Genomic DNA, 25,309 nt, shown 5'->3' on the forward strand with positions numbered 1-25,309 from the left:
GTAATCTATTATACCTAGCACCATAATTGTACATATAGTACTCAAAACTAATACATACGACAGGTATTCATATTTTCAAAAACCAAAAACATTAACCCAACATACAGAAAATACTGTTAAAAACATCCATGGAAATATTGATGAACAGAGGGAGAGGAGAGGCAAGAGCCCAAATGCAAACTGGGAAATTGTATTCTGAACCATCAGTTAGGTTTTAACTTATAACCTGCCTGGAGACTGTCTACAGTGTTGACTGAGTTCAAAACATAAAGCACAAATAAGAAAAGTATACCCCAAACCACACTTCTTTAATTAAGCTCTAAGAAAAACTCAAATAAATGAAATAGTAAAACTTTGATCAGTAATTCCTTATTGTTTATTCTCCTCTTACAAAAAGACACTTGGGACAAATAAATATAAAATGGCATATATCATATTTAGCAATGGGCAAATACACATTTTCTTGGTATCCTCCACAAGAATAAACTAATAAAATTTTCAGAGGCATACTCTTCTACCCATCTCTTACCCTCTAAAAAAAAAGGCAATTATTTTAATTCCCTGTAATTTTTAACAATGAATTCTCAAAATAAGTAATCTAGGACTATTCAGGGACCAAGACATCTGAATCAACAAGTTAAAAAAAAAATGTCTGTATACACACACACACACACACACACACACACACACACGATGTTGCCCAGAAGCTCCAATTAATGAAGAGTCTTAAAAGTTTTTCATTTCGTATAGTTTGCATGAATAGAGCCTGTTCTATTCTAATCTCAATGGCAAATAATATAAAACAGAAAGCTGAACACAACGTGTGTGTGTGTGTGTGTGTGTGTGTCTACTTTTCTGTCCTAAGAGAAAACATTAAATACAGGTATATTTAATATACAGTGAACATACCATGTGTTTTCTTAAAGCCAACAAAATCCTGATTTCCTATAGCCTGGAGGTGATACAGAAGGCAGAAGACAAATATCAAATTTAGCTAATAAAATATACCCTGCCTATTGGCTCCAGCAATACACTATAGAGTTTGAGCAATGACGGATACCCAAGTGTATATGTTTTGTTAAAATTTATCTTCAGGCTAATACCTGAAGAGGTTTGCTAATACTTTAAATCAAATATTCTTACTTAATGATTTATCCATCAAATGGAAATATGTACAACATATTTCAAATCAGAAAAGGGGTGAATTTTCCCCCTGCCCTTCAAAAAATTATTTTTAAAAATCCACTTGAAATAATTTCTTATTTGATGCTTTTTAATCACTTTCTACTTTATGACAACCATTTTTCTAGAAAGGCGGACAAGAATATAAAATGACTAAGGGGTCATTATGAAAACAATCAAATGGATTTGAAATTTACTTCTGTGTATTTTCTGTACTCCCTAAGTCTTGTGCTAATTAATTACATTTTACTTCATCCCCTGTAATGTTACAAATATGCACCTTAAAATAGAAAAACTTGCTTTTATATTTTAAAACCCCCTCCTCCTTACCTATCTTCCCAAATATTTTAAGCAGAAAATTAATCTTGTTGCTTTAAGGATTGATGTAATATTTGCGAAAAACAACCCCTAATAAACCCTTTAGACTTTTTCGAACCAGCACCACATTTAAGGGGTTTATTCACTGTGAGGTTGCATGGAAGATGGAAATTAAAAATATCAGTATAAGTAGAACCACATTTAAGAAAAAGCACCTAAAGATGGAGGACAGATAATTCTAACATCCTACACACACACAGTGGTAAACCATATTCATGTTTCTATGTATGTAATAAGTTCTCCAAAAATCTAGGTATTTTTGGTTCTGGTACTAAGTCTAAATTTTTTTTTTAAATTTCAAAGGCAATTTAAAACTGGGGGGAAATACACTTTTAAAATTTTGGGGTTGAAGTTCACTACACTATGAGACTAATTTTGTATGTGGCAAGTTGCAACTCTCCAAAGGTGTGAATAAACATCAGAAAGCCCAAAGTGAAGAGCCAGTACATCAACATGCACGATCAGGAATCCTATGAAAGTCACAAGGCATTGGGATTCGGTGATTTACATTAACCTCCTCGTGGTAGAAAAGTGTTTCATGATGAATGCAGACTGTGCTCACTGCTCATGAGACACACACATCACTACTGCTGAGGTCCCACTTTGTGATAATTTAGAAATCATCCAAATTTAACTCCAGAAAATATAAATCTGGAATATGAATGTGAAGACAGACAGTACAAATAGCAGTTGAGTGAAACCTGCCTGTAACGATCTTTATTTTTTTTTCCTTTAAGGCTACAGAAAATCTGTACATAAACAAGGCAATTAATTCTCATAATAAAAATAACCCCTTACAAATAGCCAAGGTGTCCAGTCAGATTCCACAGTGAGTATATGTTGTATCACATTTTATTCCACTTGTGTACTTTTTTGTGAGTCTGCTGGGTTAGGATCAATTCTTTCTGGAAATATTAGCTTCTCACAAACTGCTTCCTTTATTGGTAAATACTGGGATATTTCATTAGGTTCCGTGAAGAGGGAAGGTGGAACATGCTAGGAAATACATAAATCATATTAGCATATTCAGTTACTGTACTGACATTTTTTACAAATGTTTTGGTTCAAGCATTCATAAAGCATGGAAATTTTAAAATCAGGTGCAATATATGCATATGTGCTCCTAAAAATAATAGGTATTTCTTGTTACTGAATCATTCAACTTTGTTACTGAATGATTTCATCAAAGATCCCAGGGTTATATAATCTATAATGTTCCCACAAATGTCCTAAGAATTTAATACATCTTAATCCAACCCTATGTATCTGCTGCTTTTGTAACTTGAAAACACTAGTCTTCGGTTAGAGCCCAGCATGTAGTCTACAATAGAATCTAAGTAGTAACTTTTCTGTTCCAAGTATATTCTATACCCAGACAGAAGCACGTACTAAGCGTGAAAAAATAAAATCAAGTTTATAGGAAGGTTATCAATTTTTAAGCAACCCATTATAGAATCCTAAGTTCTAAGGAAGGCTTCACAGGTCCCAGGGGAGTAAAAAATAAAGAAAAATGATGCCAAAACAAACAAATTATGGTACAGAATCACCACATTTTCGGAAGAGAAAAGGAGACTATGTAGAAAGAAATAAGGCGGCAGGGTGGTAAGTGGAAAGAACATCCATCACCAGCCAGCTATGTGACTCAGAATAAGTCACACCTCTGGGTTTCAATTTCTCTAGAACAAAATGTGAAAATTAGATTAGATGAGGCTTAAGTACCTAGCAGCTCTAAATGTTCTTGTATTTGAGGTGAGGTCAGAAAAGTTATGCTCCCATAGAATTTATCCTATAGAGCCCCATTAGGTGAATGAATGGGTTTAGGGATGTAAAAACTTGGGTGGTTGGGATCAGGGGTATACGCTACTTAAATTAAAATGAAACATTAAAATTAACTTCTAAAAACTGAAATTTAAGTACTTGCCATCAAACTAGAAATTTTGCTTTCTCGTGATGTATATTCTCGTAACATGTAGGTCTTGTCAGCCTGTATTTAAAAATAAACAGTTGCAATAAATTTAATTATACTGATTTACAAAATCCTTTCTATTAAATAGACTGCCCACATTTTAGGATAGGTTGTCAAAACAGCATGCAGTCTAAAGAGAACATCTTGTTCTGCACTGAGATAACTCCTATTTAACTCAAATTGGATTATTTCCAATTTCTATACATTATAATGATGATACACATATGTAAACAGATTTTATAATTACCATGTAAGAGAAACATAGCAAAGATTTTACTTTGAAAGAATATGTATATAAATGAATAATGTATATAATGAATTTGTATAAATGAAATATGCAAGAGATTTTAAAATTACTTCAAGTTTGAAACATCTTTCCCTTAAGCTATCTTATCATTTACCTATATAATTGTGCTACTTTTATGTTGCAAAACATGCTTTAAAATTTTTATTCTTTCCCATTCCATAAAGCTCTTACCAAATAGCTTACTTAAAATCACCTTTTTTGTACTTCAATTTTTCCCATTTAAGATTTTTGGTTAGGTTTTAGAACAGCAACTTATTATAATTTACTTCTTGAAACACTTTTCAATAAAAGAAAAGCCACAAAATTATACGCCTTTAAGGTTTCACTCTCTTGTATTAATAAAAACAGATTAATAGTCACTGTAGGAAAAAAATCAAATAATATAAAAGTATAAATCATCAGTGATCACAGCTTATAGGTAACACTATCTTTAATACTTAGAAATCTCTACAGAGAATCTTATGTAAGTAGATTCATACTTGCTTTTGAAAGTTCAACACTGAAATGAATATCTTTCAAAATTACTTAAATATCAATCTCTGCAACCAATTTTAATAATTATATATTTTATACCATATGGATATAAACAATTTAATTAATGGCCATTTAATGGGCATTAAGTTCCTACTTTCCTTCCTTTGTGCTATTATAAACAATACTACTGTGAATATTCATGTACGTACAACTCTGAGTAATTGCCCGATTAATATTAGTAGATTATTATATAAAAGAATCTTTTTAGGATAAATTCCTAAAATTCAATATTGTTTAATTAAAACAGTATTTTTAACATTTAGGCCAGGAGCGGTGTGGCTCACGCCTATAATCCCAGCACTTTGGGAGGCTGAGGCAATTGGATCACTTGAGGTCAGGAGTTCAAGACCGGCCTGGCCAACATGGTGAAACCCCATCACTCCATTAAAAACAACAACAAAAAAATTGCCAGTCGTGGTGGTGGGCGCCTGTAATCCCAGCTACTAGGGAGGCTGAGACATGAGAATCGCTTGAACTCAGGAAGCAGAGGTTGCAGTGAGCCAAGATCGCGCCACTGCATTCCAGCCTGGGCAACAGAGCAAGACTCCATCCATCTCAAATAAATAAATAAAAATAAAATTTAGATTTCTCTTTCTGGGGAACAAAAATATAGCTTATCTTTAGTACTTTGCCACCACTTTTAAAAGAAAAAAGGTCTATCACTATAACCATGTTATTTCAAGAAAAAACCCCTAAGTGAAGGGTTTAGAAAACATCAATCCAATCCTATCCTACTAGGTTCAAATTCCAATTCTGCCACCTACTAACTGTATAACTTAGGTATGTTTCTTTTTTTTTTTTCTTTGAGACAGGGTCTTGCTCTGTCACTGCAGCCTCAACCTTCACCAGCTCAAGCAATCCTCCCACCTCAGCCTCCCAAGTAGCAGCTGGGACTACAAGTCCGTGCCACCATGCCTGGCTAATTTTTTGTATTTTTAGTAGAGACAGGGTTTCACCATGTTGGCCAGGCTGGTCTCGAACTCCTGATCTCAGGTGATCTACCCACCTCGGCCTCCCAAAGTGCCGGGATTACAGGCGTGAGCTACAGTGCCCAGCCTTGGCCTGATTAATATATTAATGTACTTCCTGTATATTAATGTACATCAGGACATTACATAAACAACATATACTGTAAACAAAGGTAAGAGTTAAAGGACAGTTTTCTTAAACATGGATTAAGTACATACAAAATTGTTTCAAAAGACCCCTCCCCAATTAGGGAGTGTCTTTTAGAAAACATTTTGAGTCACCAGAACCTTTGTAAAAGGAAATGTAATGTTTTGATGATAGCCTGCAGTCAACAGTGAATGTGAAACACTCAGACTTAACAGTTAGAAAGACTGCCATATAATATAGATTGTTTAATTTCAAATTCTCAGATTGACAATTAAACAACACAAACAAGCCCAGTATCAATTAGTATATTCATTAAACAACAATAAATACCTCATGGTAAAGTCTCGTGTCATTCATTCTGATAAGCACCCCATCAATTCTCAAGAAAAACCGCAACAGCAGGAAAAAGCTAGAAGGCATTACTCTCTGGAAAAAAAAAAAAGGTACATTAATATTTTAATAAAAATTAAACATTTTATTACTTTGCTGAAAGAAAAAATTTGAAAACAAAAAACAAAAAAAACCCTGGAATAAGGCTGAATTCACAGTTTATAAAAATCTCTCAACTAGAAGCTCTTTGTCCTAGCTCCAACTAGCCTCAAAACCTTGTGCAAACTATTTAACATCATAGTTTCGGTTTCCTAAAATATTTTTTCTAGGTGAGGAGATATTGAGGTTTAAAAGACTTAAAAACATACCCAAGTAATGTAAAAATTATAATGTTTATTTCAAAAAATGGCAGGTACTGATAGTAAATGTCAACACCAATAAAACCAAAATGAAAGAACAACCTAGTTCTTTGTCACTACTCACCTATTCACTTTACATAAAACAAAGCAACAGACCTTACACAGAATGCTCTAATTCAGTGCAACCAGTAGGCACTATCACATATTGCTAAAGACCTGGTTTATCAGAACACTATAACACATTCTTAACATCTTTCATCTGTGGCACATCTACAAATTCCTCTGCTTTCCAAGTATAACTACTAAAGATAGGCAGAATCAGTGGAGAAAGTATGAAGGTGGGTCCTGGTGGTGGGCAGGGAGCGGTTGAATGGAATGTGAGGTATTTGGGTCTTTAAAATGAGTATGTTTAGCTGGCATGGTGGCTCACACCTATAATCACAGCAGTTTGGAAGGTTGAGGTGGAAAGATCACTTGAGCCCAGGAGTTCAAGACCAGCCTGGGCAACAGAGTCAGACCCCATCTCTACAAAAAGTACAAAAAATTAGCAAAGCACGGTGGCACAAGCCTGTAGTCCTAGCTACGTGTAAGGCTAAGCTGGGAGGATGGCTTGGGCCTGGGAGGTCAAGGCTGCAGTGGGCCATGATTGTGCCACTGCACTCCAGCCTGGGCAACAGAGCAAGACCCTGTCCCAAAATTAATTAATTAATTAAAATGAATATGCTTGGCCATTTGCTGAATAAATACCTATTGTCTACTAACACCAAGTTCTTACTATAGTAAGTCTTGGATTTATATAAATGAAAAAATAGAATCCCAATGCTCAAAAAGGTTATCAGCCAGGGAAAGGTCAAACGGATGTGGTAGCTGCTATAATGGGTATGCACAAGGCTCAATAAGCATTTGAGAAAGAAGTACCTAAGTCTGCTGAAGAACATCAGATAAGACAAGGCTTGAGCTGACCACAGAAAGAACAGCTGGAGATGGGAAGGAGAATTTCAGAAAGGGGACCTGCATGTACAAAAAGTACTGAGACATGAAATAATAACATATATTCAGGGAACTGCCTATAATCTTACATATAAGCACAAGGCTACATTAATGACGAAAGAAGAAATAACAGGATAACCCAGTAATGACAGTGACTTAACTGCCTGGAGAGTCACCAGCCACAGGCCAAATTCTTTTCTGCCTTGGGACCATTACACACCCTCTTCCCTTACCTGGAGTATTCTCCCGGCTAATGTTCACTTGTCCTTCAGATTTCAGTACACATGTCACTTCCACAGAGGGGCCTTTCTTACCATTCCATACCACAATAGATTTCTCTTGGTATTCTCTCTCATAGCACTCCATTACGAATTAACGGATTTGTAACTATCTTCATTTATGTTTCCACTTGACTGTAGGCTCCATGGTGGTGGAAATATCTGCTTTGTTCATTACCACATCTCTATTGCTTAGAAAAGTACCTAGCACACAGCAGGTGCTCATTAACCATTTTCTGGATAAAACTGAGGCTAGAAGGTATTAATACCTTTGCTGGAGAAAAGGCTCTGAGCCAAAGTGTATTCTGATGGGGTTATCGGCAACAGACTTTAAAAAAAGACTTTTAGTAAAGGAAAGCTGTAGAAATAACCTGACTTATGACAACTTGATGTCATAACAAATTGAGAAGCACATCATTATTATTTGACATTAATACACAGTGATATGTGTAATTTATGGAAAAACTGACTTGCAACATTTCTTCAAATTTCAGAATTAGTTACTAACAGTCACATTGGACACAACACAGGCAGTAAACTGAAATATCATTTTAGCATGGCACAGTGGAGAGAGTAGGAATTAGGAGACCAGAACTCTAGTGCCAATACAATAGCATATTTTAGGGCAGTAGTTCTTTCCTAGGGGACGTTTGGGAATTTGTGAGGGTACTTTTTGTTGTCACATCAATAAGCAACCAATATCAACAGTTAGTGAATAAGGGACCAGAACGACAGATCTGGGATGCACAGGACAATCCTATACAACAAAGTCCAGTCCTGCATTCCACAAAACCTGCAGTATCTTACCAGGCATTCACAGAGGTGAAAAAGCCTACTTATAATGATCTGACTTTAGAAACTATTTCCATTTTGCATAGATAATAAAAAAAAAATCACTCAATTATCCAGGAAGTCAACTATTTTCCAAATCAAGGAAAGATTACACTTTTTCTTACTTAGAACTTCACTAAGAGTTGTTCATCATTTTGGAAAATTGTGTTAGAGTCACTGATTGATACCTTACATCTCTGTCAGCCTACATTTTTTGCTGTCACATTTATGGTGACTCAATATGCAAATATAAGTACCTGACTGCTTCATTATGTCTTTGGTGCAGTCATATTATGCATTTAAGTATTAAAATATATTTTATTCTAAACCAATTTCCTTTAATTTTATAGTTAAAATATGTTGATTGCTGCAAAGTAGGTGGATTAAATCATCTACAAATTTCACTACAGGGTAGTAATATCTATGAACTAATACTTCAGCTTAAAGTAGTTGGTTAAAAAAATGCTCTTCAGTTTAAGACTTACTATGTATTCTTGTACACACATATTTATACACATATCCTTTCAAGCAACTCCATCCACAAAACCACATGTGCTTTCCAAATACCAACCCACTTATAGACATGATATATATACCCCCTTGGATACAAATGCACACCCAGGTATGCAAACTCATAATGAACATTTAGCATAGTCAATTCAACAGGTGGTAGACAAGTGGAAAGATACAAGACTAGGTGAACTGAAGAGAGAATAAATCTAAACAAAAAAAAGTGAATTTAGAGTTATAAGTGAGCAAAGAAGTAAAGCCTATGAAAACAACTATCTAATGCTAGAATAATGATACATATTAGATGATACAAAGAAAACTTTGCAATTAGTTTCATGACCTTAAGCTATCTTTTTAGGCCTTATCTATAAAATATGGAGGCTACAAAAAATGATTCTCTAAAAATTCACTACAATTTCAAAATCCTTTGATTCCACCGAAAAAACTAATTTTATTTTTAGATAAGAAAAATAAAATTTTTTATTTATCTAAAAATAAAATTATTTTGTCTCCCAAGCTGGGGTGCAGTGGCACCATCATAGCTCACTGTAGCCTTGACCTCCTGGGCTCAAGCAATCCTCCTGCCTCTGCCTCCCAAGTAGCTAAAATTTGACTTTAAAACAAATCTGTTGCTGCTTTTGTATTATTTTCATTCTTTAAATCACAGCATCCACCATCATTATGCCCCAAGAACAATGTTTGATGTTAGGGTCTCTGTCTTTGACAGATCTCATGACAAATGCTATAATTGAGAGGTTTTTTTGTTTGTTTTTGTTTGTTTGTTTGTTTGTTTTGAGACGGAGTCTCGCTCTGTTGCCCAGGCTGGAGTGCAGTGGCACGATCTCGGCTCACTGCAAGCTCTGCCTTCCGGGTTCACGCCATTCTCCTGCCTCAGCCTCCCGGGTAGCTGGGACTACAGGCGCCCGCCACTGCGCCCAGCTAATTTTTTGTATTTTTAGTAGAGACGGGGTTTCACCGTGGTGTCGATCTCCTGACCTCGTGATCCGCCCGCCTCGGCCTCCCAAAGTGCTGGGATTACAGGCATGAGCCACCGCGCCCGGCCTAATCGAGAGGTTTTTAAAAAGGAGTATAGAAAAGAGATATTTAACTCTGTGTAACGGAGTTGTGAAGGGCCTTGTAGAAAAGGTGATATTTTAGCTGGTCTTTGGGTCTTAAAGAATGAGGCATTTAGTAAAAAGTTTCAGTTGAGTTATTTCTGGAAAGTATTAGAGACCCAATTATAATGCAGTGGTAAAGAAATATGAATAACCATACTTGTTATGTGTGTTTTCTACTTCTTTTTTTTTTTTTTTTTTTTTTTTAAGATGGAGTCTTGCTCTGTCGCCCAGGCTGGAGGGCTAGAGTGCAGTGGTGCGATCTCAGCTCACTGCAAGCTCCGCCTCCCGGGTTCACGCTTCTCCTGCCTCAGCCTCCCGAGTAGCTGGGACTACAGGTGCCCGCCACCATGCTGAAAATTGAAGTGGTAGTTGAATGATGCACTGAAATCATAACACATGGATCATTTTAAAAAATGACATCCACCTTGCCGTCTGCAGATCCTATCAACATCGTTTTTAATCCAAAATGTGAAAATTAAGCCACAGTCTTCATTCGAGTTAAATAATAAACAAATAAACTACAAGGTGGCCAGGCAGGTCTATTAAAAATGCTTTGCTAAAATAAAGCCTTAAGAATACACAAATATTTTGTGAATTTTATAATGGATATTCAATAAGATACACTCTCGATTCAAGTGAAATTGTACATGACATCATGTTAAAGCTCAGTGTTATTCTTTTTTTTTTTTTTTTTTTTTTTGCTCTGTCGCCCAGGCTGGAATGCAGTAGCCCTGGCTCACTGCAAGCTCCGCCTCCTGGGTTCACGCTACTCTCCTGCCTCAGCCTCCCGAGTAGCTGGGACTACAGGCGCCCGCCACCATGCCCAGCTAACTTTTTGTATTTTTAGTAGAGACGGGGTTTCACTGTGTTAGCCAGGATGGTCTCGGTCTCCTGACCTGGCGATCCAGCCTGCCTCAGCCTCCCAAAGTGCTGGGATTACAGGCGTGAGCCACCGCGCCCGGCCAGGCTCACTGTTATTCAAAGTGAGTCATATTTTTGTCTGATGTTAAGAATGCAAGAAAAATATTAATTTTAAATAAAAATAATACTCACAATCTTCACACTCAGGCTTGAAACTCCATGATCATGAAGTTCATCCTCAAAAAGGAGAACTTCTTCAAAAAACTTAATCTGTTCTCTGGCTTTCAATTTTTCTGTATCTATATGATCTGTTGTAGGTACAACCTGAAGGAAAAAATTTTAAAGAGGAGCACATTAAAAAAAAAGTTGAGGAGCTACAGAGACACAGGAAAGCAGTCTTTTCTTTTCTTTTTCAATCAGTCTTTTCTGCATAGCCAGAGCACACAGTTCTAAATTTGGGTGTCATTAGTCGATATAAAAGATCAGAATATGGCTTGATTCTGAAAAACTGAAGACATTACAGATGCCCAATATTATAGCTTCACAAAAAAAGGAGTAAAAATTTATCATTTTTCATGCAAGTCATATTAAAATCAACTTCTGTTGTGACTATGAGAAAATTAATCAACTAAACATCAGTCAGTGTGATGAACGACTGCTATCATAGAAGGTCATAGAACATTTGTGCTGTGAAAGCCACTTTTAGGACATTCATATGGAACTTAAAAAATATTTTTCCATTAGAATGTTAGATATTTGCTCAACCTAACTCCCCAAAACCTACAACAAAATAAAGTGCTTTAAATAATGAGGTAAACAAGAACTTGTAGAGAAATTCTGAGGGAAACTCTTAGCATTGCAAAGAGCTTTGAATGAAGTTGGCAATTTTTCAAGGTATTATTTTGTAGCTCTAAGACATGCACACACGTAATCCAACAAAAGCATCAACAGTCCCAAGGCAGATCATATCAGGAGCTCATTAAACTCAAGTGTCTCCTGAGCAGCACCCAAGTATGAATTGTGATACTATTTTCTACCACATCTAATTTCACTACAAAATGCTCAGCTGTTTTACTCCTTGACAGGTTTACCATAAACAAACACAACAATGCTTGTCAAACCATAGATATTTAGTAAATGTAGCTTTACTTAACCGTCATGATTAGGTGATTTGTTTTGACTCATGGACAAAATTAGCAGATGGAGAGTAATTTGAGATAACTAGATAAGAATCAGAAGAAAATTACAAAGGATGTTGTTTACAAGACTGCAAAGATTTTGGGAGGAAATCTAAGGGAACGTTAAGTAATGTAGGGGGAAAAGATGCCATGAAAAGAAAGTGGCAGTTTGTATATGATTTCCAGGAGGTAAAAAAATGTCCGTAATTCTTCCATGGTCACTTAGAGATAACACTTAGCCCTAAGCAGTTTTACTTCCAACTGTGTACAGAGCAGGTATAAGGCCACTCTTGAGGTGAAAACTGGGAGGGGAAGGGAGTTGGAGTGTAGGGGCAGGGCATATAACCAGTCCCCTGCATCACACATTAAGTTTATGATCTAGTTAAACAAAAGTTGGTCTGCCAACGAGGACTGCCTAAGGTTACACAACTGAAATTAGTGTTAAATACACACACTTGTAAATTTCATCCTTTTTATTTGATTTTAGTTCAAAGGAACACATTTTTAACATCCTCCTTATAGATACTCCTGAATCCCCCAAAATTAATCATTATCTGAATTTTCTCATTAGTAAATTGCTTCATTAATGTTTCACATATGCCTTCAGTAAGTGATTGGTCAAAATGAATCTGTCAGTTTTTCCATTTACGTACTTGTTCTTATAAAATGAAAGACAAAGTCAAAAAACAAAGCATGAGTTAGGGATATCATATTTAACTTATTTATGCTATTGTCTCCATTTGCAAGGCTAAATATGTCTAAAACTTTATACTTTTCAGCTGTCTTCCTCAACTCCACATATCTCTCTCTGAACCCAGGGATCTAAAAAATACAACAAAAAAACAATAACCAGCTAAATAGCGGATCACGAGGTCAGGAGATCGAGACCATCCTGGCTAACACGGTGAAACCCCGTCTCTACTAAAAATACAAAAAATTAGCCGGGCGTGGTAGCGGGCGCCTGTAGTCCCAGCTACTCGGGAGGCTGAGGCAGGAGAATGGCGTGAACCCGGGAGGCGGAGCTTGCAGTGAGCCGAGATCGCGCCACTGCACTCCAGCCTGGGCGACAGAGCGAGACTCCGTCTCAAAAAAAAAAAAAAAAACATATGGGCTGGGCGCGGTGGCTTATGCCTATAATCCCAGCACTTTGGGAGGCCGGATCACTTGAGGTCAGGAGTTTGAGACCAGCCTAGCCAATATGGTGAAACCCCATCTCTACTAAAAATACAAAAACTAGCTGATCGTGGTGGCAGGCACCTGTAATCCCAGCTACTCAGGAGGCTGAGGCAGGAGAATCGCTTGAACCCGCGGGGCAGAGGTTGCAATGAGCTGAGATCACACCATTGCACTCCAGCCTGGGCGACAAGAACGAAACTCTATCTCAAAAAAATAAAAAACATATGGAACAGTATTGGCAGAATAAGTAATCTAGACAAACATTCTTGCTGAAGACAATTTAAAAAGCTGGCTAAAAAACCCAAAAACTTCCTAAAAGCATCAAATGGCCAAGGCAGTATGGAGTTACTGGGCTGAGATCTGGAAAAAGACTGGAGCCGAGAAAAGTAAGTCTGTACTTGGCTGGCTTTTGCCCTGAGGCATAGCACTGGCTGATCCAGAGAAGAAGCTGGGCTCTGCTAGCTTTTGGTGCCATCACTGCTCAGTGCTCACTAAGGACAAGGACCCTGGAGAATTTCCTGCTTCCTCCCAAATCAGAGATGACACCCTAAAGAGCTATAGTGATTTCAGAACTTTTTTTTTCTTTCCTTGAGACAGAGTCTCGCTCTGTTGCCCAGGCTGGAATGCAGTGGCACCATTTCAGTTCACTGCACCCTCCAGCTCCTGGGTTCAACCAATTCTTGTGCCTCAGCCTCCCAAGTAGCGAGGATTACACACACATGCCACAACGCTTGGCTAATTTTTTTGTGTTTTTAGTAGATACAGGGTTTTGCCATGTTGGCCAGGCTGGTCTCGAACTCCTGACCTCAGGTGTTCCGCCTGCCTCAGCCTCCTAAAGTATTGGGATTCAGGTATGAGCCACTGTGCCCAGCCTCAGAGCTTCTTATCTGCAGGCCCAGTACACCTCAAACTCTGGTCCTAGACCAAGGCAGGCAAACTAAGACATGCAGCTCACATCTGCCCTGTTACCTATTTTTATGGGCTGCAAGCTAATAATGGCTAAATAATTGGAGAAAAAAAATCAAAAGAAAAATATTTCATGACACATAAAAATTACATGAAATTCAAATTTCACTGTCCATAAAGTTTTATTAAAGCATAGCCATGCCCATTCATTTATATATTGTCTATGAGTGATTTAGACTATGATAGCACAGCTGAGTTGCTGCAACAGAGACTCTAAGGCCCACAAAGCCTAAAATATTTACGTCTGACTCTTTACAGAAGAAGTTTGCAGAGCTCTGTCCTTGACTATGAATATTCTCGAGCGCCTGTCAGAACTAAACAAAAATCCTCTCTGAAGGAAAACACCATCATCCTAGAACTGAAATGAAAATAAAGAGGCAAATTAGAAGCCTAGATGTCATAACCCAGAACCAACTGAAATAAAAGACACTAGGGATTCCAGAGGTGATTGAAATTATTAGGCCTTAGTCCATTTGGGCTGCTACTTAATATAATAATATACCATAGATAATATATCTATTTTTATTCTAGGTATTACAATATTAACTTAGGTTCCCTAATACTTGATATACTATATTATCATAGTAACAGCTGCCGTTTATTGAGATCTTACTGCAAAACACACACTGTTTTGAGATAGGGTGTCGCTCTGTCACCCAGGCTGGAGTACAGTGGCACAATCACAGCTCACTGCAGCCTCGCCTTCCTGGGCTCAACTGATTCTCCCACCTCAGCCTCCTGAGTAGCTGGGACTATAGACACGTGCCACCAGACCCGCCAATTTTTCTATTTTTTGTAGAGATGGGGTTTCACCATGTTGCCCAGACTGGTCTTGAACTACTGAGCTCAAGTGATCCATCTCAGCCTCCCAAAGTGCTGGGACTACAGGCATGAGCCACTACACCCAGCCTACATACATAATTTTATTTCCTACTTCACAACTAGTATTACCCTAGTTTAACAAAGTGACTGAAACAAGGCTAAGTAAGCCTAAATTACTTTTCCAAGCTGGCAAATGATGGCGCTGGGATTTTGAACCCAGATCTGTGTTCTGCCAAAGCCTGAGCTCATTACCACCAGTGAGTGGGTAATCACACTGACATTTATCAGCAACACCTCAGAACAAATCACATTATAGGCTGAAGTATCAATAGGAGAGTACTGAACAAATGCTTTTTGCCTTCTACTACTCTCACACTCCTTGTTTGTACAGCTATGGTTCTCACTTGGTCACAGCTAATGCTGCTTCATAACCTCCAGGAGGCTTTTCCTAAGTCAGTCCACAAAGTAAGTCATCATCATTATTGTATGGGTTTAAAACAAGTTCCCATTTCCTCACTCCTGGCAATGAAATATCAAATGGTCTCTACAAAGTTTTTCAATCAGAAGAGAGGAGGGAGGAGAACACTAATCTATGAAGTAGTATAAGGGACTGAAATAACCTTGCTCTCCCATTAGACTGTAAAGGAGGAATTTTTGTCTGCTCTGCTGTATCCAAGGCTCCTAGCATTAGTGCCTGGCATAGAGCAAGAGCTCAAGAAATATCTGTTGAATGAATGAATGAGTTTTTTCCTGGAAGCACAGAAAAATAGTTAAAGCTTGGACTGTAATAATAGCAGAAACTGAAGATAACAATCATTAAGTTCCTGCTATGAACTTTTATCTTCATGAGACTCTAAAAATTTCTGCAGAGAAAAGGGGCCCAGACACAACACTATCTTCTTAACATTTCTGCCTAAGCACCAACGTATGATATCAGGTTTCCTTGTTTTGAGATGGAGTCTCACTCTGAAGCCCAGGTTGGAGCACTGTGGCGTGATCTTGGCTCACTGCAACTCTGCCTCCTGGGTTCAAGCAACTCTCCTGCCTCAGCCTCCCCAGTCTCCAACTCCTAACCTCAGGTGATCTGCCTGCCTCGGCCTCCCAAAGTGCTGGGATTACAGGTGTGAACCACTGTGCCCGGGTGACATAGGGTTTCCAATAGCTACTTTTAATATAAATATTTCAGGTTACACTGAAATAAATTCATTCTATATAATAGTCTGTGATATTTAGAGACATTCAACCTAAACCAAATTTGCTTTATTTTATTTTATTTATTGTTTTTCTGAAACAGAGCCTTTCTCTGTTGCCCAGGCTAGAGTGCAGTGGCGTGATCTCGGATCACTGCAACCTCCACCTCCTGGGTTCAAGTGATTCTCCTGCCTCAACCTCCCAAGTAGCTGGGATTACAGACACACGCCACCAGGCCTGGCTAATTTTTACATTTTTAGTAGAGGTGCGGTCTCACTATGTTGGCCAAGCTGGTCTCGAACTCCTGACCTCAAGTAATCTGCCCTCCTTGGCCTCGCAAAGTGCTGGGATTACAGGCGTGAGCCATTGAGCCCAGCCCAGATTTGCTTCATTTCAGTCATACTATAAGATTTCAAAATACAGCTAACTTCACAATATAAGACCTACCAATTCCATCTTCCTAGCGTTATTTACCATGAATCTCTCTCTCTTTTTTTTTTTTTGAAACGGGAACCTCACTCTCTGTTGCCCAGGCTGGAATGCAGTAGTGTGATCTCAGCTCACTGCAACCTCTGCCTCCCGGGTTCAAGCAATTCTCCTGCCTCAGCCTCCCGAGTAGCTGGGACTACAGGCACGCTCCACCATGCCTGGCTAATTTTTGTATTTTTAGTAGAGATGGGGTTTCACCATGTTGACCAGGCTGGTGTTGAACTCCTGACTTCATGATCCACCCACTTTGGCCTCCCAAAGTGCTGGGATTACAGGCGTGAGCCACTGCACCTGGCCCAATCTCTTTTTTTTTTTTTTTTTTGAGACAGAGTCTCACTCTGTCGCCCAGGCTGGAGTGCAGTGGCGCGATCTTGGCCCACTGCAACCTCCACCTCCCGGGTTCAAGCAATTCTCCTCCCTCAGCCTCCTGAGTAGCTGGTATTACAGGTGTGCGCCACCACACCCAGCTAATTTTTTTTTTTTAATAGACAAGGGGTTTCACCATGTTGGTCAGGCTAGTCTCGAGCTCCTGACCTCGTGATCTGCCTGCCTCGGCCTCTCAAAGTGCTGGGATTACAGGCGTGAGCCACTGCGCCTGGCCCCAATCTCTTCTCAAGCAGGGCTTACACACACAGGACTTAATACTAATATAGAGCTTTAGAATTTATTGAGAGCTTCCCATAAGTTATTTCACATCAAAACTCTGCTTTGAGGTAGATATTTCTGTTTACCCAATTTATTGATAAAACTGAGACTCAAATTAAGTAACTTCCTAAAGTCATTTCAGGTTCATACTCAGGGCAGACAGGGCATAAACCTACTTTGTCTAACCAGAAGTTCTTTTTGCTCATATATTTGTTCATCTATAAACTTGTAAGCTACAAGCTAGCAGGTTCTGTCTAAATCATGTAATACATTACCAAGGCCCGAAACACATTTTAATGTTTCTTGATAGTGATAATGATAACAACAAGGCCGTCTGCCGTTGCCACCAACTACACTTTTAAAAATAAATTTTTCCACTAATGCCGTCTTTTATTTTCTACTGATAAGTCAACAAGCAAAACCCCCTCACATTAGGTTCTGAGGAATGCCATAACAGAAAACAAGGACGATAAAAATAGTTGCAAAAAATAACTCATTACTAGAAAGTTCTAATGCTCAGACTGTCCAAGACAATCAATGACTCATGAAAGAAAAAAGTAAGATTTACCTTTAACTTAAGAGATTCTCCAAGTAAGGTTCCCTTATAATCTGTTGTATAGGTCCAATCATATGGTTTAATAACCTCTTTGGAGTGTTCACCCTCCGTCCTCAAATACCAAAATGAGAAGGATCAGATTCAGTGACGCAGAATAGAGATTTTCTGTATTTATATATCACATCAAATTATATTCTATAATAACATATCCTATTAAATATATACACTTGTTATAATTCACCAGTACAAGGTTTTTCTTACAGTTTTTCTGCATTTATTATTTAACCTGTCATGTACTGATGTAGTCTTTTCAATTAGTCTGTATACGGCCTGAGGACATGGTTTAAAGGTTTATACTTATTTGTATCATCTAAGGTACTTAGTACATATTAGGCACAAAGTAAATAATTGCTGATTTGACTATCAAAGAAAAACATGTTGTCTTAATTTCAATGCTTCTCAAATAGGGTATTTATTAAGCATATCATAAGTAAACATTTTTTCTTAAAAACAGGAACATTAAGTATAGCCTACTGCCTCTTCAGTAAGGAACGCTGAAAAATCGACAACGTACATAGCTCAGCTCAGTTGTAATTCACTTTAACAAGTATTCAAGCAGTGGGGTAATTAACTTCCATTTTTATGTCTGAGAAAAACGAATTCTAGAATGATACAACTCTCAAGTTTAATAATACCAGCCCTTCATTCTAACAACACACACGTATCATTACTGAATATTTTTTCAAGTCTTTTCTCTTTTGTTTAACCTAATTACCTTTTTTGTTTAACCTAATTGACCGGATTCTCACCTGCTTTCTTGCCACTCTTCAGCACAGGCCACTTTAAGCATTCCTTGGTAGTTGTTTACACATCTTAATGCATCTGTAGCATTGAACTCAATTCCAAAGCCAGACCCATGCTGGATTCTTAAAACGTTGTCTCCAAACATCATTTCAGGGAGAGATGGCATATGTAATTCATCGGCTAATCTATACGTAACCAAAAGTCGGGTGAGATAATTTTATATCGCTGTTGGCATTTTTGTTTCTTTTCCATCCCAACAGAATTCTTCCTACTTGCTGAATGAGTTACACAGCATATGATTTAATCAATATGATATATTTGCAAGGTCTATAAAATGCTTTCATCATCCATTCTTTCATCATCATATGGCACTGTACTAGGTAGTGGGCTAAATAAGATAAATATACAAATACGTAATATAATAGCTTATTATACTACTATAATATATAGCACACAGATATTACTATAATATATATCATGAGGGTATGAAGAAAAGATAGCAAAGCAATTAAAGATACTGTCCCTTGTAGGAAAATAATTTTTCCATTAAAATTCTCAATTGTTAAAAGTTTCAAAACGTGGTGATGAAAAAAGCAAAAGCACCTGACACTGATGAGGGAACTCAGCACTTGCCTACACAGACTTTCAGAAGGACTGTGTCAATTTACATTTCACCCTGGGGCAACAATCAAGCAAAAAAAAAAAAAAAATCACAGGAATTTAACATAATTTACACACTTATGACCCAAAGTATCAGTTTTAGGATACCTGTACTAAAGAATAATTCCAAGTACAGAAAAATATTATACACATTAATACTTATAATGGCTTTACTTATAATCATGAAAAAGAAATACTCTGAATGTTTCATTATAAAGCAACAAATGATTATGCAAACCAAAGTATATCCATATGATGAAATATTATGGAACCATTACAAATGTTTAAAGAGAGACTATAATAATATGAAAAAATGCTTATGATAAAATAGTAAGAAAAAAACTGGACACACATTGTATATTTATTACATCTAAACGTGTATTTCTGTGTGCACATATCAGTGATCTAACTTTGAGGTGCAGGTCTTCAGGACTGCACAATGTTAACAATGGTCTTCAGGACTAACAATGTTAACTTTCATCATAATTTTAAGTAAAATTTATTCTTTGTTATTAGGAGATAGAAAATATTAAATACTTAAAAGATTAGATACAATAAACTGTAATTGGAATATATATTCCATAAGATTCCATAAAATAAGTTTTAACTTGAATAATGCATACCAAATGTGAAATAATATGTGAGTCTGTGGATTCTAACCAATATATCTGGAAAAATGTGGCAGTCCTATAAAATATTCCACTCATATATGTAAAAGAATCACTGTTACTAATTTACAATTTACAGTCCTTCAGTGTTCTAAATATAGTTTCTTAAACATAGGCCAAAATGCCCTCTTTTTTTTTTTGAGACGGAGTCTCGCTCTGTTGCCCAGGTTGGAGTGCAATGGCACGATCTTGGCTCACTGCAACTTCTGCCTCCCAGATTCAAGCAATCCTCCTGTTTCAGCCCTCCTAGGAGCTGGGATTACAGGCACGTGCCACCATGCCCGGCTAATTTTTGTATTTTTAGTAGAGACAGGGTTTCACCATGTTGGCCAGGCTGGTCTCGAACTCCTGACCTCAGGTGATCCACCTGCCTCGGTCTCCCAAAATGCTGGGATTACAGGCGTGAGTCACCGCGCCCGGCCTGAAAATGCCCTATTTCTAACATCATCAAACTTCCCACTTAAAAACAGGTATAACTAGTTACAAGGAGAGAAGACAGGAAGCTCCTGTGGCTTTAAGGTGCCTTAAATATTCATTAGAAGAGCTTCTTTAATCCAATATTTTACCCAACCAATTTATTTAGCACCTTAGTGGTTTTTACAATCTATGATAATGCATCACAGAAAAATTTGGGATTGGTGAGGGTAAGTCTTCCTTTTGTCATATAAAAAAAAAGGCATTTTTTTTTTTTTTGGCGGAGGGTGGGGGACGGAGTCTTACTCTATCATCCAGGCTGGAGCACAGTGGCACGATCTCAGCGTACTGCAACCTCTACCTCCCAAGTTCAAGTGATTCTCGTGCCTCAGCCTTCGGAGTAGCTGGGAGTACAGGCCTGCACCACCACCCCCAGATAATTTTTTTTGTATTTCTAGTAGAGGCAGGGTTACACCATGTTGTCCAGGCAGGTCTTGAACTCCTGACCTCAGGTGATCCGCCTGCCTCAGCCTCCCAAAGTGCTGGGATTACAGGAGTGAGTCACCGCACCCGGCCTCGGGCAAATTTGTTTTTAAAATAATACATAAGGAGATCGTAGATATGGAATTTTATTCCCTTAAAACTCTCCATGTATACAGCCATCGCTTGGAGAATCTGTAAGTAAATTACATGGGGGCCCCAGTTTGAAGCTGACTGCTTTATATATAATATAATTATATATTGTATTATGTTGGTGCAAAAGTAATTGCGGTTTTGCAATTAAAAACCGCAATTACTTTTGCACCAATCGGCAATTTGTCACAGAAAGTTATATGGAGAGGAGGCCGGGTGCGGTGGCTTATGCCTGTAATCCCAGCACTTTGGGAGGCCGAGGGCAGGTGGATCATCTGAGGTCAGGAGCTCAAGACCAGCCTGACCAACATGGTGAAACCCCATCTCTACTAAAAATACAAAATTAGCTGGGCGTGGTGATGCATGCCTGTAATCCCAGCTACTTGGGAGGCTGGGCAGGAGAATCGCTTGAACCCAGGAGGTGGAGGTTACAGTGAGCCGAGATGGCGCCATTGCACTCCAGCCTGGGCAACAAGTGAAACTCCATCTCAAAATAAAAATAGAAAGAATAAGAAAAAAAAAAAGAAAAGAAAATTAAAAATAAATAAATAAATAAAAATACAAAAATTAGCCAGGCGTGGTGGCACGCGCCTGTAGTCTCAGCTACCAGGGAGTCTAAGGCAGGAGAATCACTTGAACCTGGAAGGCGGAGGCTGCAGTGAGCTGAGACTGTGCCACTGCACTCCAGCCTGGGCGACAGAGTGAGTCTCTGTCTCAAAAAAACAAAATAAAAAATAAATAAAAGTTATACAAGGCTGGGCGCAGTGGCTCACGCCTGTAATCCCGGCACTTTGGGGGGCCAAGGCGGACAGATCACCTGCGGTCGGGAGTTCGAGACCAGCCTGAGCAACATGCAGAAACTCCGTCTCTACTAAAAATACCAAAAAAAAAAAAAAAAGTTATAAAAAAAGAAAAGAAAAGAAAGATATAGAGAGGAAAAACTCAAAAAAGTAATTCAATTTGTGGTGGGATGAAGGGAAATTTTTTTCCTTTCTTTTCTGTATTTTCCTAATTTTTTTCAGTGAGTCTACTAGAATATTACCACTTATTTTCTTGAATTAGGAAGCAAACATCGTTTCATTACTTTCCTCTCTTCCCTGGTCACTCCCTCTGCTCAAATCTTAAAATGCAAGTACTCACTTAGGGTTCTATTTTATGACCTTTTCCTCTGGATGACTTCTAGATACCTTAATTCATTCCCAAAGCTCCAGGTACCAAATATAAGCAGATAATTCCCAAACTTAAACCCACAGACGTTAACTTTTTTGAGCTCCAAGATAAATATATCTAAATGCCTACTACACATCTTCACTTTATGACCTATACCCACCTCACATTTCAATAAACTAAACTCATCCTCTAACCAACACCCTGCCCCCATCTGCTCCTCCTCCTCCTGTGCTTCTCATCTTGTTCAAAGGCATACGATACATGCAAAAATCCAAGCCAGAGATCTTGTCATCAGCATAGACTCTTCCTTTTTTATTTCTCCTCCCATCAGCTGGCCATCCCAGGGACTTAATCTTCTAAAACCTATCTTTTCTCTTACTAACTGGTCTCCTTTCCATCCCTGCGGACCTGCAATCCAGCCTCAACATGGCCTCCAGAGAAATCTTTCAGAGCGTACATCTGATAATGCAGCTCCTTTGGATAAAATTACACCCAGCGGTTGTCAGATAAAATTGAAAACTCCTTAGCCAGGCATAAAAATTCCCTCAGTATCTTGATTCCCCTGGGGCCTACCTCTCATCTCTCACAACACCCCCTATGGTACCTCACGCTCCAATCACACGGACACAGCTCTTTAAACACATCATAGCTTTCACTCTCCCTGAGCCCCCAGCTTTACATGCGTCCCCTGATTCCCCTAAATTTTGTCAAGATTCAGCCCAGGCATCAAAAACGCATCACAACTCACTCTGCCTGACCTGGTGGCATGTACCTATCCACCGCCCCCCGCAACGGTTTTATAAAGATTCAGTTCAGGCATCCCAATTTCCCAGATGGTTCGAGCCCCTGAAAGACCTCACATCACTCCGTGTATACATCTTCATTACATTTATTCACGCTGTAATATAATTGTCTGTCTCTCTCACGAGACTGTGAATTGAGGCGCACGTTGTCTTTTACATTTCCTATCTCAAGCGCCGGGCACAGCACCTGACGTGACAAAAACCAAACTTATAAATCATCCCCGTCATTAACCCCTAAAAAAACAGGCAACAGCCACCCAGAAAGAAAGGTGGTGCAGGCTGAGGCAGGAGGAGACGTTTGGTGAGGGGAAAGTCCACCAGAACAGTCACACTCTACTCAAACCCAGGCGGATTGACAGTTCACGAAAGCAGCGCCTGGCGATCCCCAACCAAAGGGTCCGGAAATGTGACTGGATTATTTATCGAAGTTGTCAATCAAAGGTCCGGTCCGGAGGGACCGAACCTCCGCCTCAGGGAAAAGGGGAGGGGCTGCACAGAGTTCGCCCTGCCTCCCGCCCTGGGCCAGCAACCGGCCAGCGCCCAGACCCCGTGCCCCGAAGCCTCACTTCTCCACATCCGCCGACTTCATGATGTGGGTCTTGGACGCCGTCAGCTTCCAGGGCCCGAAGCAGAAATCCCGGTGGCTGCTCTGGAAGCCGTGGATCATCATGGCTGAGGCAGGACCCGCAGAGGCCACAAGGAATAAGCTGAAGCAGCGGCGGCGGCGAACACCGGTTCCTCCGCCTCCCTCCGACCCAGCCTCCTAGGCTTCCGAGCCGTTACCATGCCCGGCCCCGCCCCCTGCCGGCCGACCCGGACGCGGGCTCTGCTTCCCGTCTTCTTCTCCGCCTCTTTGCTTTTTGCTTCCGGGACTAGTTGCTCTTGTTGCGTGACCCACGTCTTACGTTCCGACGTTCCGGAAAAAAGGAAAAAGGAGAAAGCCTGAGGGGCGGCACTTGGGTTGCAGAAGGTGTGGTTAGGAACGCACCGCCCTCCTGAACTCGTTGGGTGACGTCATCTCGAAGGATTTTTAGGGACTGCCGGGGAAGGGGATGACAGTTCCAACTTGATCCTTACAGACCTCAAAGCAGTGTAATTACCTCATGTGTTAGTGAATCGTGTTACAGAGGAAATTTTTCTGTTTTGAGGTCAAAAAAAGAAGTAATCCCACAGAGTTTAGGAAATCCAGCACCAACAAGATTTAGAAGTGTCCATCTAGCCACTCTTGACTATGACCAACTCCTATCAAAAATTGCATCCTCGTAGATATGCGAAGACTTTCCATGGTCTAGTTGCTATGTAGGCACCCAGTATAGTGAAAACAACACAGCCGACTTAGTGCTAAGTCTCCTTTTGCAACACTATTGTGTGAATCCTTGGGCAAAGCGCTTCTCTAACGATTTTAGGCTTCAGTTGCCTCAAAATGAGATGATTTTGTTAATGGAAAAAAAAACAAACTCTGTAAAAGGTTTTAAAGAGATTTATTCTGAACCAATATGAGTGACCATGGCCCAGGGAATAGTCCCAAGAGGTCCTAACAAAGAGCATCTGAAGCGGTGGCATTACTCTTTGTTTTATACATTTTAGGGAGTTGGGAATTGCAGGTAAAATAAGTCGACATATGGAAGATATACATTGGTTCAGGCTAAGGAAGTGGGATGTCTTGAAGGAGAGGCTTACAGATCATAGGTGGATTCAAAGATTTTCTGATCGGCAATCTGTTGAAAGATTTAAGCTTTAGTCAGGCGAGGTGGCTCCTGCCTATAATCCCAGCATCTTGGGAGGCCTAGGTGAGAGGATTGCTTGAGTCCAGGAATTTGAGACCAGCGTGGGCACCAGAGTAAGGCCTCATCTCTACAAACCATGTTAATTAGCTGTGTATGATGGTATCTGCCTGTAGTCCCAGGCTACTTGAGAGGCTGTGGTGGGAGGATCTCTTGAGCCTCAGAGGCTGCATTGAGCCATGATCATGCCACAGCACTCATGCCTGGGTGAGCGAGACCCTGTCTCAAAAACAAATAAAAACACAGGCCAGGTGCAGTGGCTCAAGACTGTAATCCCAGCACTTTGGGAGGCCAAGGCGGGTGGATCACCTGAGGTCGGGAGTTCAAGACCAGCCTGGCCAACATTGTGAAAACCTGTCTCTACTAAAAATACAAAACTTAGCCGAGCACGGTGGTGGATGCCTGTAACCCCAGCTACTAGGGAGGCTGAGGTGGGAGAATCACTTGAACCTGAGAGGCGGAGGTTGCAGTGAGCCGAGATCGTGCCACTGCACTCCAGCCTGGGCGACAGAGTAAGACCTTGTCTCAAAAACAAACAAACAAAAAACAGTGTTAAGCTTTGTCTAAAGACTTGAAGTCAGTAGAAAGGA

At 39.3% G+C, this 25,309-nt stretch overlaps 1 protein-coding gene across 2 annotated transcripts; it reads right to left on the reverse strand.

Moving 5' to 3' along the window:
- Positions 1-353: 353 nt before the first annotated feature.
- TIPRL (TOR signaling pathway regulator) lies at positions 354-23,956 on the reverse strand. 2 transcript variants are annotated; one of them, XM_003824610.5, is made up of 7 exons: positions 23,502-23,956; positions 18,593-18,772; positions 17,796-17,895; positions 10,953-11,084; positions 5,814-5,909; positions 3,482-3,544; positions 2,251-2,556 (listed from the first exon to the last, which is right to left on the reverse strand). In XM_003824610.5, the coding sequence occupies exons 1-7, from the start codon at positions 23,603-23,605 to the stop codon at positions 2,413-2,415; spliced, it is 819 nt and encodes a 272-aa protein (XP_003824658.1). In that variant the 5' UTR covers positions 23,606-23,956; the 3' UTR covers positions 2,251-2,412. The 2 variants fall into 2 exon arrangements, with proteins under 2 accessions (XP_014197603.1, XP_003824658.1); XM_014342117.5 differs by lacking the exon at positions 10,953-11,084 and having other exon boundaries at positions 354-2,556; positions 23,502-23,938.
- Positions 23,957-25,309: the final 1,353 nt, after the last annotated feature.

This window comes from Pan paniscus, chromosome 1 (assembly GCF_029289425.2).
Source record: "Pan paniscus chromosome 1, NHGRI_mPanPan1-v2.0_pri, whole genome shotgun sequence".
NCBI classification, from domain to species: domain Eukaryota; kingdom Metazoa; phylum Chordata; class Mammalia; order Primates; family Hominidae; genus Pan; species Pan paniscus.